Source organism: Artemia franciscana, chromosome 7, assembly GCF_032884065.1.
Source record: "Artemia franciscana chromosome 7, ASM3288406v1, whole genome shotgun sequence".
NCBI classification, from domain to species: Eukaryota; Metazoa; Arthropoda; class Branchiopoda; order Anostraca; family Artemiidae; genus Artemia; species Artemia franciscana.
This window is the reverse complement of record NC_088869.1, coordinates 3,862,099-3,878,840: the sequence shown is the minus strand read 5'-3', so window position 1 is coordinate 3,878,840 and position 16,742 is coordinate 3,862,099. Positions and strand designations below refer to the sequence as shown.

The following is a 16,742-nucleotide window of genomic DNA, read 5'->3' as shown; positions in this document are numbered from 1 at the left end:
ACAAAATTTATGAAGAATTTGGGTTAGACTTGGGTTATTATTTTTCAACTCCTCATCTGGTGATAAATTTAATTCTTAAAATCAGTAAAGAAGAAATAGGTCTGATTACCGACGTGGATCAGCACTTATTCATGGAGAGTCATTAAGGGGAGGGAATATTTTTCACAAGGATCATATCCTGAAAACCAATCTGACTGGGCGACGCCCTAGTGATAAAACAAATGCAGCTTTTCTTGATGTGAATTTCCTTTATCCGTCAGCAATATCTTGCTGCTCTTTTCCGTGTGGGAATTACGAATGGCTTCAAAATCCTTATGATCCAACTTTCCCTGGCATTGCCGTTAGTGAGGAGAATCAACCGAAAGGATATTTTTTTTGAATTGACGGTGAAATACCAGTGGAAGTTCATAATCAGAAAAAAGATTTTGTTTTCCCATGCACAGACAGACTGGTGCTTAAGGATTCATTGAGTTCCTATAAAATTTCTTCGGTAGAGGATGGTGGTATGCACTGGAAATCTTCAAGAGAAAAGATTACTGGAAACCATCATCCGAAACGGAATATTGTTTTCCATCGCGTTTTTTCGCGATGAATGCTTGCCAGCTGTACAAAGATCCATAGAACCCTCCAATTCATTCAAAAGCCTTATAAAGATGGTTTACTTACACCTTTGTCAGTAAACACACTGAGGCAAAATCAAAGTTGCAAAGGGGATCATTAAACTTAGCCTATGGTAAAAATGCGTAAAAATGCGAGAGTGTGCGCCATAAGATTCTTTTGACGGTGTAACCAACCCAAAAGAATGCGCCCGAATCATTGCATACCATAACTTCACATCATTCACGGACTCCAATGTGGCCCTTTTGCATAAGAAAAAGAAAGATAGCTTTAAATAAGAATATTGCCGCTAGTTGTGTAATTTTAGAAATTTCCAAAAACTCATGTTGGAATTTAATTACAATGTGTATAATTCACTCCTGTTGAAAGACAAAAAAGATAATATATTGGATGATTTGGAAAATGGTGGGCGCATTAGCTCTTAAATGGACCATACGAACTGGGATGAGTCGAATTTTCCGGAGCTAGTTAAGCGCCAGGCCCCAAATAAGTTTTGTATTTTTAAAATCCGAGACGGGGCGCAATTTGATAACTCACGGTGTACTTACAGGTATAAGGGTGTACTGTGTGCAAACGCACAATGCAAATATAAAAAAAAGTCTGCAAAGGGGTCTCCTTCACACCATCTAAAGGAAAATTTCAACATGAGTGTTTATAGGAACTGTGTAGAAACTTATTAAGAAAATTATTTAAGAGCGAAAGTCATGGTAATTCGTTCTCGAAAATATGAAAACTACACCTTTAGAGTTGAGAAAAATGCCTTGTCAGCCACATAAGAAAAAGTATATTAGCATGCGGATGGTGTGAGGATACTACCACACGGCATTACCTGATCTCAGGTCAAAACCTATGTGTAAAGAGACAGCGTCTTGGTATGGATAAAGTTCAATAGTTGGTAGTAGGGCCACTTTTTTCAGCCCTAACAAGTTTTTCTTAATATCTATTCTTCACTTTCAAGCTCACCAATGTGTTTTTGTGCTTTCATAAGTTTTATTTTTTTTTTGCACAGTGGTAGAATTGATTTCTTAAGAAGTGCTTAATTTTATACTATTTTATGAGCACTTAATTTTACTTTAAGAGCACTGCCCCACGCCCCAGGCCGCATCCGGCCCTCACCCATCACAGCGGAAGCCAAAACCTTCTCACCACTTCCTCTGACCAGCTAGTAAATACAAAACTTTTAACAAAAATAATTCAAAATCGTGATAAAAGGTTCTTAGAAAATCCGAAAAATATCTATTATTGCTATAATTTGTGGCAAGATTCCTATGACACTATAAAGACTATTGCCCATGAGGTTAAATTCACCGTACCGTTGTTCCTAAAAATTAAACGTAACCGTTGTTTTCCATAATCTTTTTCATCAAACTAAATTTATGAGAACACTTTCATTGAATTTTACTTACTATATTATTTATGGGGTTGTTCGTAAATCAAGTTTTCTTATAAATTTAAACAAACAAATATATCCTGGGGAACCGAAATTTCTAGTCTCAGCATACAATCAAGCTACAAATAAACCCTATGGTTATATTCTATTGGATCTTTATCAAAACACACTTTGTGGAGTTACGTGTGGTCACGGATATCTTTGGCAATAAAATTACTGTATATCAACCCGTGAACATTAAGAAGGTCATTAGTTACCATCATGACACAGAAGAAACTACTGGAAAACAGACATTATTTTCCATCCTTAGTAATTCAAAACTGTGGCTTAGGAATGCTATGCTCAAACATAGCATTGACAATGAATTCATTAATCTCATCTCTGAGCTTTGTTTAAATTTAACTGATAGCAATGTTCAACTACAAAAAGCAGTTAAGCAATGGACAAAGCAACATAGTTCACTTGTATTTGCTCTAGTTTACAAAAAAGAAAAGGATTTTAAAAGAAAAAGGTTTGTTCAAGCTTGTGGTAGTTTCTTTTAATTGTTGCTTTGAATAATTGCAAGACCTGTAAATAGTATTATCTATAAAGATGGCTAAACCCTGGAACTTGACACTAATGAAAATCGTTCTTTCACCAAAAGAACGTTTCGAAGGTATTCTTGATTAATTTATTAACAATGAGACAATTGCCGGCAATGACAAATTAACTTTGCTTCAAAATATCCTTCGATTTGTTGACAAGCATAAACCATACCATGAAAGAGCGCTAAAACTAAATGTCATTGATCCACCCCAACATCCAAGTTTTGAAAGTTCAACACCATCATCAGCATAACCAAAGCAGGAAGAAGATTTATCTAAACTTGTAACAAGCATTGCAGACATTGCCCCATTCAGATCGTGAGCAAAGTAAAAGATCCTCGGCTGACCTCACTGAAAACGAACACGTATAAATTGATGACAAAAAGAATGAAGCCAAGACTTACGGCAAGTGTTACAATTTGATTTATATGGAATCAGATTTTACTACAAACTGTGAAAGACTTGAATCTTTTGATAGTAATTTGTATAAAGTTTTTAGTCATCAATTTCCCAAAACACCTTATAGGGACTAAGCATATTAAAAATCCATTAAGGGAATATGGTCAAGGTTCAAAATATGTTTTTACATCGTTTTTGGAAAAAAACTAGTACACCTATTGATGATGATGATTTAAGAGGTATCAAACAAAGTCGTTTTAATAGCACCGCATCACCTATTAGTATTCAAAAGGGTAGTGGAAACTTCACACAGCGTTACATTCAAAATGGATCAAATTTTGAAATGAGTTTATGAAAATATTGGCAAAGCGAGAAGTGCAAGTTCCCCCACTTCGCCTTCCCGAGTTGATGGAGTTGAAGAGAAGTTGATGACATAGTATTTACAGAAGGAACCCAAATACAATCTTCATCGCAATCACAGAGTTCGTGGTAATCATTATCAAAAAACTAAAGCTTTTTGCATGGTACTAATTACAAGCAGCTCTTTTGACTTTACATAACCTTCGAAGACATCACAATCGCCTTTACAGGTATAATTTACTTGCAGTCAGTTGTACTTGCAGTTACTTGCAGTTTTAGTCGCTATATACATGCTGTACCATTGCATTCAAAGAGAGGTGATAAAGCAGCTAAAGACCCTGAATCTATCTTTGAACAAGATTATAGGAAAATTCAAACGGATCCTGGTAGTGAATTAGTTAATCCACATGTAATAAAGCTTTTATTGAAATACTACAATACTCTATAATAGTCAAAGTCCTATAAAGGTTACATTGTTTGAACATTTGATACGAAGAATTCGACTTTTACTCTAAAGATATTGTAAATTGAAAACACTAGTGCTTTAATTCAAGATTTAGATAAATCATGTTGATTTGTAATCAATGCCTTCCTCAATCCCTGTCCAATCATAGTTCGTTTGAATTTCATCACGCGAAAGAAACACTTGAAATTTTTCTTAAACCATATTGCAACGAGGAGAGGGAAGTGAAAAAGAATAAATTTATTGCTGGTGATACAGTTTGAATGAATGGAACAAGTAATTTTTTGAAAGGGAGAATTACGTGTACTACACTGAACTTTTAAAGTGTCAAATATCTTACACACTAAACCTGTAGCGTATCATTTACGTGTTATGAAAGATGACGAAATTCGCGGTAGTTTTTAGGAGTGTGAATACGAAAAGTAAAAATCAATGAAATGTATCAAATTGTAAAGACATTCAAGATCGTACTTGCAAGCGTAAGAGATAGTTGCCTGATCGCTGGTTAGGATACAACTCTGATTTTGATTCTTGGATTGCCGCTGAAGACGTTCATAATGCCTAATGATTCGTGTCCATGATACATAAATGTGACATTCATGTCAAATATTTCTGACCCACTCTGTGATGATTTGAATAAAGCAAGTGAATTTTGGACAAAACCTTCGACACTCATCAAATTTGAAGGGAAGTATGAAGTTGCTCTTGTTGATTGTACTCTTAAATTATCATGAGAAAAGATCGCAAATAGGATATAATTGCTATACCACATGATTGGCAACTCGTTATCAAGCAATTAACTTGTCAATTATATAATAGTCAATTAACTTGGTTGAATATCCTTTCATCACGTTACCATACAAAGAACAGAGTAGTATGAATGATTTTTCGTCCTATCAATAGAAGAAACTCTTCTCGTAAAAATGATGCATTTCAGTTTGACTATTCAATAGAACAGGAAAAAATTACATTAATTTTGCCATTGACAATGAGTAGGTTCTGAGAGATATTCTCGGTTATAAACAAAATATAATCAATGGTAGAAGGGCAGGAAGCTCCCGGCTTCACATCAGAAAAATCAGGTTTTTCTTTGTGCCTCCTTTATTGAGACATCCTGAGTCGGTAATACCGTGTTCTTGAAAGAAAAACCACCCACAAACACATTCACCACTACAATATAAAGCGCCTTCAATATGTTCCAGCAAACACTTTGTTTTTGGAACTCAATCAGTTAACATTAACAGGCGAATTAAATTATTCTCAAGCAATAACAAAAGGTTTTGCTGTGATTATATATCATTTTTTACCTAATTTGTGAGAAGACTAAAAGAAAAAGCACTTTCATTTGTCCTGATATAGATATTGCTACTCTTAGACCAAAACAATTGGGTCATGGAATGGATTATTACAAGGGTCATTCGTCCATGTTGGGCTACAGTTTGTGTAATTGGCCTCCAAAGTTGTTTCACTCTGCACTACCTTTGCTAAAAAATATATTACTTTGCCACAGATTTTGAATTCTCTTCGCTACATGATTGGCGCTCTGGGAATGATTTTAAAGAAACTGTTTCGCAAAATCTCAGGTCCAGCTTACGATCCCTTGGCGAGTGATTGAGATCAAGACAAATCGGAAAAGTTTTCAAAAGGACGAGAAACAACGCATCACCCACCAGTCTCACCTCAGGTTAGTTTCAACAATAGTAAAAATTGTTAAATCGAAAAAGGATTTCTTTTCTTATAAATGGCATATCTACCACATAAAGAGTCTCAGACTTCAGTAGCAGGGTCTCTAAATCTTTTCAATGCGGAAAATGCTGATGTGAATTTAAAACATGGTTACTATGAACAATTTTATCCGCAACAGCCACTCTCTGAAAACCTTCACTTTCAAACTAATTCCTGTGAAGACTATTTCACGGATTTGACTTCCAAATTTATAGATTTGCATGTGACTGTTAAAAAATCTAACAGAGAAAACCAATTGGAGCCAAGGGGCTATCCTATGAAAACTGTGTACAACACAATTTGTCTAGACAAATAAGTCTCCACATAAACAGAATTTTGGTGAACACAAGCAACGATCATTGAAACTATGCAAGCAACATACAATTAATGTTGATGACTCTTATATCCTATAAGCTATTGAGAGGCTTAACTATTGGATATGAACATAAAACGGACACTGACACTAGCAATATACTTAGAGATTGGACAACTAAAGATTTACGCTTGGTTGTAAAATAAAATCATTAAATGTTTAAAATACCTCAATGGATGCCTCCCAAATTTAAGACAGATATGAAGATACAACTTGCCTTATCTATTTTTATTTTGCAAAAAGTATTTGGTACTTCCCTTGATGTAACAGTTTTTCTCAACTCGTCAATATGTAATGCGCGAAAAAAAGGTTATTAGTTCTGTTGCTTTGGCAATTCAAAAATCAACAACTATTGGAAATACTGTCAAACAGCTCGTCCCGCAAACAATCACGAATCAACGACATGTTACTATGAGTTCATGTACCTAAATCAATTTTGTCATTTATCAATGGCAAAATTCTTTAAAAACTCGCTTTGGCTTTTGTGAAAAGTGCTAGTGCCATAGCATCAAGGACAAATCACCCACATAAATTTGAAATGTTTGTACTTTCATTTCTTGCATGTAAAGTATTTGGAATTCGAATATACAACTTATTTTTTGATGAATTTTATAGTACCCAAAATGAATTGACAATGCGATTCCTAAATCGAGATTTATAACTATTCGAAATAGGTATAATTGGAGACATGTTTGCTAAAACTCATGTATCATTGTATTGCATTTGTCTGGTACTCAAGATATGAGTATTGCCTAAATGGGCACATTACGTTTAGAGTATGCATTTGCCGAGCCATTGAAGGAGAGTAGCATTAATTTCGGTTAATTAATTTGAAACCTATTGAGAAATTATCCGCGATGGCAGTGTTCTACTAGACTTGGCACCATAAACACAAATCATATAATTAATATGTTGAATTTGGATCCTATATGTCCAAATACAAATCCTATTGCATTCCCCCGGATATTCTTGACCATATTCAAAGTGATAACATTATTGTTAATATTAGTCAATCAAATGTAAAGACGCGACTTTGGCTCTGCAGCTTTGAAACAGCAAGGAATATTGAAGTTTCTGATCCTCTTGGCCTGTCGTGTGCATTCTACGCTGCTCACATCAAAAACATTCTTGAGCAAAGCAGAAAAGTTATTATTAAAAATCGGGAACGAGTACAAGATTTACCAATCAGAAGCTGTGGTTTTCATGCACTAGTATATTTCTTTTTTGATTTCGTGGATATACTTATGGTGAATTTCTCAGCATTTATGTAGACGATCCTTAATTGAACAGTTTCTAGTTGAAAATACTCTTTCCTATCTATATAATATAAATTTCAGTGCCCTAAGATTGAAATGGTTAAAAATCTTTGCGAATTTGTTTATTAATAAAACTTGTATGTACAATATGAAGTCTATGTCCTTTAGATTTCTTCTTCCATGTATAGATAACAGTCGTCTGGGGTGGTTGGATTTCATAAATAAAGATTTAAAGGAAATGGGAACTTCCTGAGAGGGTGTCAAGAGGGAGACCAGGGATAGATTGGGTTAAAGGGGGGAGTGTGCTTAGCTGTGTTGGCCTCAGGCGACTTGATGCTGCTGTGAGTTATTAGAATTAGCAATAGCAGTTACAGATGATCGGGAATAAGGAGGACTGGGTTGCAAAGCTGGGAAAGAAGAAGTTTGGTTTTCCTTTAATCACGCGCCCAGGATCCTTCCTAGAATGGTCCCTTCCCACAGATACTACGCCCCTCCTTTCTATACGAAGTAGCAAGAAAACAAAGAAGGAAGTAGTACATATAAAACATATACATAGTAAATAAAGTATATGTAATAGTATATACATTTTATAATAAATACATAATAGTATATTGAAGGACTCGGTTCTTTACGCGAATTTGCATGAGAATTTAAAGGTCTATCTTCTTTTTTAAGTAACAAAAGATATTATGCCGCGGAAAAGTGCTGAATTATTAACTGTTGACAAGTAAAACAGCAATTTTGGCCTGAATAGGGTTGAAACGTTATTAAGAAAAAGTCTTGAGAACTAATGAAATGGTAATAATGCAGGCTCTTAGCCCCTGAGGTCATACCTGGTGTATGGTGCCCCATATGTCTCTAACAAAAATATGGATAAATATAGGATAGAGCATGCAGTATGGATGTTAAGGGGATGAATGCTCTCCTCTTATTGTTGAGACGATAGTTTATTTTAGAATATGCTACTTTAATTAAAAAAAAACACCCTAAATGAACTCTCTTTTTTGAAGCATTGTTTTTCAAAAGTGAAACTTTCATAGCAAGATTGGAGTTCGATTGAACAGTCCGTGTTCTTTTTAGAGTAATCCTGGTTTAAATAATACAAATGAACAGAAACTGTTTTTTTAATGAATTTGAAGAATGGCATAAAACTTAGAAACGAACAAAAAATATCGAAGCTGCTCCCTCCTCAACCCCTGCTCTTTGCACTAAAGTTTTACCGACTGGAAGTTTTGACTGGCTATCAAGGATAGCCAGTCAAAAAGTACGGCTTCAACACAAAGGCAAATAGAGAAGCACAAGGCCTGAAGGACAGAAAAACTTATTGATATGCATTTACTTTAAGTTTGCTTTTCAGTTTGAATGTTTCCAAAGGTATATTCTAGAACTATAATGAGAGAAAGGTTAAGATGGTTAGGACACATCCTGCCGATGAAGGAGGACTGATCGCCCACTATCATCCTCTTCGGGCAACCGTCTAGGGCCAAGGAAAGGCAGATAGTTCCTGAATGGTATGGAAAATGTCATAAGGAGAGATTTAAATAGCTCTGGTGGCATAAGTCAGTCTGTCTGTCTCTCTGTCCGTCTGTCTGTGCTTGGAGCTGCAGTGAGTTTTAGTAGAAGCAGCAGAAGTCAGTGAATTAAACAGATGCAATCACCCATCAGCTATGTTTGTGTCACTCATAAATGTTTTTAGTATAGCACAATAAATAGCAGTTCAATACGGAGAATCCTTTTATTCTACAGTGAAATACAAAATAATCTCTGAAAAAAATTCCTTTTCGGGAAAAAAAGGATTTAACTATTTTTTATACTTCATTTAAAGGTCTTCAAGAATACCGTAAAACACTATAAAACTGTAATACATTGAACGGGCTTTGAGGAAGGTGCAGCACACCTCAAATACGGAATAACTTCTATTCGTTTCAAGTTCTAATGCTGTTCTATAGTCTCTCTTCAATATTTTCTTATTATTATTCAATCGCTTTCAGAAAAGCAAAAAAAAAAATCAGATTTGTAAATCGGAAAAAAAAATATTTAATTTGTTCCATCGTTTGTTAAAAGAATGTAATCAAAAACTAGGGCACTACAATTTTATATTTAATATTTTATGTTTTTTATTTTCTTATTCATTTAATTTACTCCACTGATTGTTTTACATCAGCAAGGTCTCTGCGTCATTATACTTTTAAGATTACGTTGTAGGAGTTTTTAATTCCTTATTTAACCCTTAAAAATATCATTGCAGCTTCAAAAATCTTGGATGAGTCTTTTTGGTTGTGCCTCACTTCCAGAGCAGCAGAAGAACAGCTATATTGCTCGGAAAAGGAAGAGCCCTCCCCTAGTAAATAATCAATCAAAAGAAAATTCAATTGCCACGATTCTTCAAGACACTGGAAAAGAAATCTGTCATATTGAAGATTTTTCAGACATAGCACCAGCAGAAGCACACTCCTCAAAAAGTCCAAGTGATTCGGATGTTAAAAATAACTTGGGTGATAGCTGAAAAATTCACAAGTGAAGAACAGCCAACATATAATACAAAGCCAAAGATCGGCCATTTATATATTATTATATAATATTATTATATAACACTAGTATATTTGTAAAAATCCTAATCAGGTTGTTACTTCCACTATGAAGTTAGCAGTTCGTTACTCGACTGATTTTAGACATAGGCTACTGCCCCCCCCCCTGAGAAAATCTTGCTGCTCTTTATATTTTTTGTCATTTTCTATTATATCAGTGAATATTGAGGTCACCATGACCAACTCATGAGTCTGAACAGTTTTTAAATGTGTTTAATAATCTAGTAAATAAATAAGGAGTATGATATTATTTATAGTTTTAGCTTGTACTTGTTTAATGTATGTTGAAAGCAAATTTAAATTAAATCTAAAAGTCTTTAATTTCTTAAAATTGTTTTCCATAAAAGCTTAGGACTTTTAAAAGTTTAGAAATCCGGCTAGTTTCACAAGTTCAGTTCTTCCTTAAAGTATTAAATAAAAAACAAGTTTGTTTTCAATTGAAAGTAAGGAGCAACATTAAGACTTAAAAAGAATAGAAATTATTCCATATATGAGAGGGGTGAATCCCCTTATCATTACCTCGCTCTCCACTCTAGAATTTTTTAGTATTCAAAAACATGTGTTATTTTAATTGAACGGCCCTTGTGTTTCAGAAGTCTTTCTTAAGGAACCGCGACAAAATTCAAACCTTAGCGTAAAGAGTAAAATATTTAGTAGGGAGCAATCCCCTCACATACGAAATAATTTCTGCTCGTATGCTTTAATGAAGTTTTTTGCTGCTCCTTTCTTTCAGTTGAAAAAAAGTTTGTTTTCTATTTAATTTCTGATCGTTTTTCAAATAATTCTGGGAAATCTGTCTCCCCCTCCGTGGAATATTTCCTTTCCCAAAAAGTACTCCATGAATAGTTCCTCCCACGCAAAATCTCCGAAGAAAATTTATCCCAAAAAAATCCATCCTTGGCTAAAATTACCCTCAGAAAAATTTTTGGGGACGATTCCACCCAGAAAATTCTCCTTAGCATACTTTCATTTGAAAATACTTCAATGTTTGATTGTTTTTCCAATCATGCCTTAAATATCCCCTCATTGCAATTTTACTCCCAGACCCCCATTCCTCGTAAGAAATTGCTCACGCAAAAAAAAACGTGGAGATATTTTCCAACGGAACCCCCCCCCATGAAAAAAACATAAAAAATACTTGTTTAAAGTATTTTTAAAGCAACTTTAAATTAAATCTGAAAGAGTATTTAATTTCTTAACTGTTTTCTTTGAAGCTTTGGGCCTTATAAAATCCCAATATTAATCAAGACAATTCCAATCCCACTGAAAATTTTCCCCGGAGAATTTCCCGGAATATCTCCACGTGTAAAATCGAGTCGGCAAGAGAAATATTAAGAATTTTGTGCAGTAGATTCTGGTAAATTCTCCCCACGAAAAAATGCCTGTATACTCATATATAACAAACACTATACGTAAACTATGGGTCCATTTCATAACTTACAGTCCTTCCCCAAGGAGCTATGGTGGTCATGTTATCCCCAAAGACATAGTTGTTAGACTTTTCAACTATGTTGAACAAATGGCTATTTAAAAACTTCGATCGGACAACTTTGGGGGGAAAGGCGTATAGGAGGAGGGGGGACTAATTGCCCTCCAAAATCTTGGTCACTTAAAAAGGGAACTAGAGCTGTTAATTTTAGTTAGAATAAGCCTTCTTCCGAAGTTCTAGGATCATTTGTTCAGTACGATCGCAACTGGTGAAAAAACACGCATGCGGGATCTTTGTCCTGGCAAAAACTAAAAAATTCCGCATCTTCGGGGATGGAAGCTTGAAACCCCTACATTGAAGTTCTCTGATACGCTGAATCTGATTCTGACACGCTGAAAATTCACCTCATTTTCAAAAAATGGAGGCAAACCCCCAAAGGGGGAAGTGATGTATGTGAAGGAAGACCATGCATGCGGGTTTACCTGTTGACCTTTGCTGTTTCTTTTTTTCTCTAGGGTTGTGTAGGGTAGGGTTTTATTTCTGCGGTTTTCAAGAACCAGCGGTTCTTGAAAACCGCAAAACGACTCATTCAAACTAAAATCAGAAATTTGAGTGTTGTTCTTCAGCAGCCAAAAAGGTTATGCCACAAGTAAATGGTACTTTCTCCCAGTTTGTAGCACCAAACTAGACTTCCAAAGGGCGTAAAGTAGCTACAGAATGGGAATTTTGAGGTGAACAATGAATTTCAAACTATTGCAAAATTATATAATGAGTGTCCCAGTTTCAGAGGCAGTAATGCCAGGCAGTGTCCATTCGTTGAAAAATAGTCAAGAAGTCTCTGTAAAATAGACCGTTAATTTAGACGTATATTTCAAAACTTCATTTAACCATTTGATTAATTTAATGTATGATAAGATTATGTACAACATGTGTAATTTTGCAAAAATCATTATTGGGTTGGGTCAGTCATTCGTACGTAGAACCTTCAAAAGTGACTTTTTTAGACCCAAGTTTTCTAACTTTCCTTGAGCATCCAGTTGAATATAGAAGGGGGCTTGGGAGGCGGAGGAGGTATAGAATGATTTTTAAACTTCCTTCATTTGGATATAAGTGAGGCAGGGCCCCTCTTATTGCCGAAAATTGCGAGTCCCTTCTTATTACAGTTCCCCTCATACTGAGGAAAAATGTTTTCTTTGTAATATACAAGACAACGTTCTTCTACTTACCGGCACAAAGGTAGTGAGGAAAAAAGGACATATCGAGGATCGTCATGAAATTTCTCAATAGGGTCTAGGCATGTGTTGAAAAGGTTTTTTGTTTTTTTATCGACGTAGAAATAGAAATGTTGGGGTTTATATTTATTTCTTATATGCTATATAATTATGTGGCAACAAACTGCAAGTAAAGAACGGCTCGTGCTTACAGCAGCCGGAAATTTAAAAAAATTGATAATCACCCATAAATTAGGTAGGGTGGCTTTTATTAGTGATTTCCAAGGGATTTCGACTCTCAGAAATCATGTACACCAGGTGGCACTTGCCAAGAGTGCCCAGCGTGGTGAGACTGTGCCAAGCCTGGCAGAACCGTGCAAAGCGTGGCTAAAACGTACCAAGGCTGGTGGGACTGTACTAAATAGGGCGGAACTTTGCCAAACGGGGTAAAACTGTGACAAGCGGGGTAGAACTGTGTCAAGCGTGGTGGAATTGTGCCAATCATGACAATGTGCACCAAGCCTGGTACAAAGTTGTGTATTTAGTCATAATATCGCTTTACCAAATCATATTATACCTTTACTGAGCTAATTAATATTTAGGAGAAGCTGATGAGCTCTAGCAGTATTTTAACACCACCATGGTTTTGCGCCCCCATATATTTTCCGCCACTTCTCAATTCATGCAGGTGAGAATAGATATAGATATTAAACTTGGACATAAGAACAGACACAGACATAGACATAAAAATAGACATAAACATAGACAGAGACACATATATAGAGAAAAACATAGACATAGACATAGATAGACATAGACATTGAAATAGACATAGACATAGACATTGACATAGAAATAGACATAGACATAGACTAACTGAACCTAACCGACCTAACCTGTCTGTTCTGACCCAACTAATCCTCTTGAGTATGCAAGATTTCCTGGGTGGCGGGAAACACACGGTGGCAGAAAACTGCAGTGGTGTTAAAACACCCGCACCGATGACCTAGTATCATAATCTGAAACCAGAACTATTTATCAGCCTTTTATTGTTTGACATGTACAAGATTATTGACTAAACACTGGGAATACTAAACATTGCTAAACATATCGTTTTTGTGACTTGGTAAGGATTGGAGGATAACAGAGTCTATCCCTTGCTATTATCCTAAAAGAAATAGTTACTAGGCTTTTCAACTATGCTGAACAGCCGGCCTATCTGAGTATTTTATTTGGATTACTTTTAGTCAATAGGTGGGTGGAAGGGGGCCAGTTGCCCTCCTATCTTTTTAATCACTTATAAACATACCTAGGACTTTTAATTTCCGTTCGAACGCATCTTTCTTGATATTTTAGAACTATTTGCTCGACGCGATCACCCCTGGGGAAGAAAATGACAAATAAAAGAAAATAAATAAATAAACACGCCTACGCGATCTTTCTTCTGGCAAAAAACACAAAATTCCACATTTTTGCAGATGGAAGCTTGTTTGATGTTTTGATTTATATTAATATTTCTTCACTTTTAGTGGGTGTTTACCTGTTTTTTCTAAAATCAGGCAATTTCTTCAGGCTCTCAGTTCATTATTTATAACACTAAATGAATCTTATATATTTGGAATCAACATAATAAACCGATTCTTTTGATATATCTGTTGATGTCAAAATTCTGTTTTTTAGAATTTTGGTTACTGTTGAGCCACATCGCTCTTTACTTACAGTTCGTTACCACGAACTGTTTGACAGCTAGGGAGCCAAGGGTAATTTCAAAATAGTCTGTCTGTTTTCAACAGTTGTCATGTATAATATTTTTCATTTTAGACATGCTGATAAGGGAGCTTGACAAACCATTAATATTTGCGGATACTGTTTTTTTTTTTTCTGGTAAGACACGATTGTCGCAACAATCCTCATGAATTCTTGGAATTGCCCAAAATTCCTAACAAGTAGTCAGGCATATCTTGGAACCGTACACGGTGATATGGGCTATCAAAAATATTTTGCATTAGAAAGCTTGTGAAGCTTGAACAGTAGTGTTAAGAAGAAGAAGAAGCTGAAATGAAATAATAACAAAGCAGAAATCTGAATGATTGCCATTCCAATCATTAATCATGTGGCTTGGAACCCACCTCAGGAAATTTTGCCAGGATGTGGCAGATCTTCAGAGGGAACAGTGTACTCATGAATTAAGTGATGGTAACAAAGTAAAACACTTATTGTGGGTTAATAGATAGTATGATTTTACAAAAAAAGGAAAATTACAGGGTTGTAAATAGCTTCTAGGACAATAAAGGGTATATACAAGGGTCGTATCCAGGATTTTTTAATTGGAGGGGGTATTTTTTAGAGGGAGTGGTGTCCAAAACCTTTAAAAAACACATCATAAGTGTGTTTTTATGGATTTAAAATGTTTTTATGAGTTGGACAACTCTTTACGGTGGGGGGGGGGGTTCAAACCTCCAAACTCCTCCCCTGTTTAAGGTCTTGGTATACACACAAGTTTCTAGACGTCTAAGTAAATTTATTTTGTAATCTCATATTTTTTCAAATGCCCCTCACTGATGGCTTCAGTTCTCATAAACCCCATTATTAGGATTGGAAGCCCTTAAAAAAAGAAATTCTAGGTTTTGTAGAATAATTCGTTGAAGAAGGGACACAAAAACTATTTTTGACTTGGTTAATCTGAGAATTTTACTTTTTAGCCCCCCTCTTTTACTGGAATATATTCGGTTTCTTTCATTTGAATTTAATAACTCTTCCTAAATGAGCACTGGAACAATTACCATTCATCCTGTCATTTCCAAATTGTGATACATTTATTTGGGCTTACGAACTCTAAGCCCTATTTTATTTTGTTTTAAAAAGAGATCAGAGGAATGGTCCTAATCAGGTATTTACGCAAGAATTTTTCATAGGGTAGGGAAGGAAATTTTTTTATTTTGATAATTTGAATAAGAAGTACCCAGAGACACGGTAAACTTCAGACTTTCTTGAGGGAAGGGTAGGGATCTAGGCCCCAAGGACCCCAAAATATGTGCCTGGTTACAACCAGAACTTCATGATAGAAGGAGCCTGATAGCCTAAGGATTTGCCACAAATTGATTTATTTCTCTTTGAATTTTAATATTTAGCCTACCGGTATTTTGCAATTGATTTCTGATTATTGATTTTTTAACAACTTTCTAAAAAGAAGTTTTTCAAAGAAAAGAATAGCCTTATATGACACATAAAACAATAAGAAATAAATTCCTATAATAACTTAAACTTAAAACGACTAGAAATAATAATCAAAGAGTAAATGAAACCTAAAATGAAGTGAAATTAAAATAAGTAATCATATTGAACACATAGGTAAGAGATGCTAGTATGATTATATTTATATAAATATATAAATATATATATATATATATATATATATATATATATATATATATATATATATATATATATATATATATATATATATGTATATATATATATATATATATATATATATATATATATATATATATATATATATATATATATATATATATATATATATATATATATATATATATATATATATATATATATATATATATATATATATATATTTATATATATATATATATATATATATAAATATATATATATATATATATATAAATATATATATATATATATATATATATATATATATATATATATATATATATATATATATATATATCCCAAAAGAATTTAAAGCTAAATTGAATACTCATTTCAAACTTACAACGAAAAAAAATACTACACATAGGATTGTGGCTACAACACTACAAATAGGACTATGGCCCCCTCCCCTAGCTTTAAAGGATCAAATGGTGATTTTTTCATTTGTGTTTTATTGAAAACAGGATATGTTCAAACAGTGTGCTTTAATCTTCCAAAACATTAACAAAAAGTCAAAATGAATCGCTATAATAATCAAGGTCACTGGGAAGATATGATGAAAACAAACTGATCGTATAGTGTTCAAAACTGTACTTCACTGTAACTATTTTAAATTTTCAGTGTTATAAATAATATGTCCTTTTTTATGTCATAGCATCAACAACGAGAACAAAAAAAGAAAAATCACCATAATAATCAAGAATACTGAAAAAAAGTAATGAAAGTGGACTGATTCTTTAATATTTAATTATCCATTTTTGGAAGTCTTGGCAATTTTTGATGTGGTAATGGTATAAAAAACGAAGGTCACAATAAATTTCGTTTTCAGTAAAGTGCAAATGAAGTTCTGACCCTTAGAGTACTTAGGGTATATTAGCCCTATTGCTGTTTATGGCAATTTCTGTTCGTTTTAAGTTAGAATTGATTATTCA

General features: G+C 34.2%; 1 protein-coding gene across 1 annotated transcript in view; it reads left to right on the top strand.

Moving 5' to 3' along the window:
• Positions 1 to 10,071, top strand: part of LOC136028745 (pinopsin-like) — a 97,632-nt gene extending 87,561 nt beyond the window's left edge. The window contains exon 6 of the mRNA XM_065706629.1: positions 9,417 to 10,071. Within this exon, the coding sequence (XP_065562701.1) occupies positions 9,417 to 9,674 (258 nt within the window). The 3' untranslated portion in view covers positions 9,675 to 10,071. The remainder of the gene's footprint in view (positions 1 to 9,416) is intronic.
• Positions 10,072 to 16,742: the final 6,671 nt, after the last annotated feature.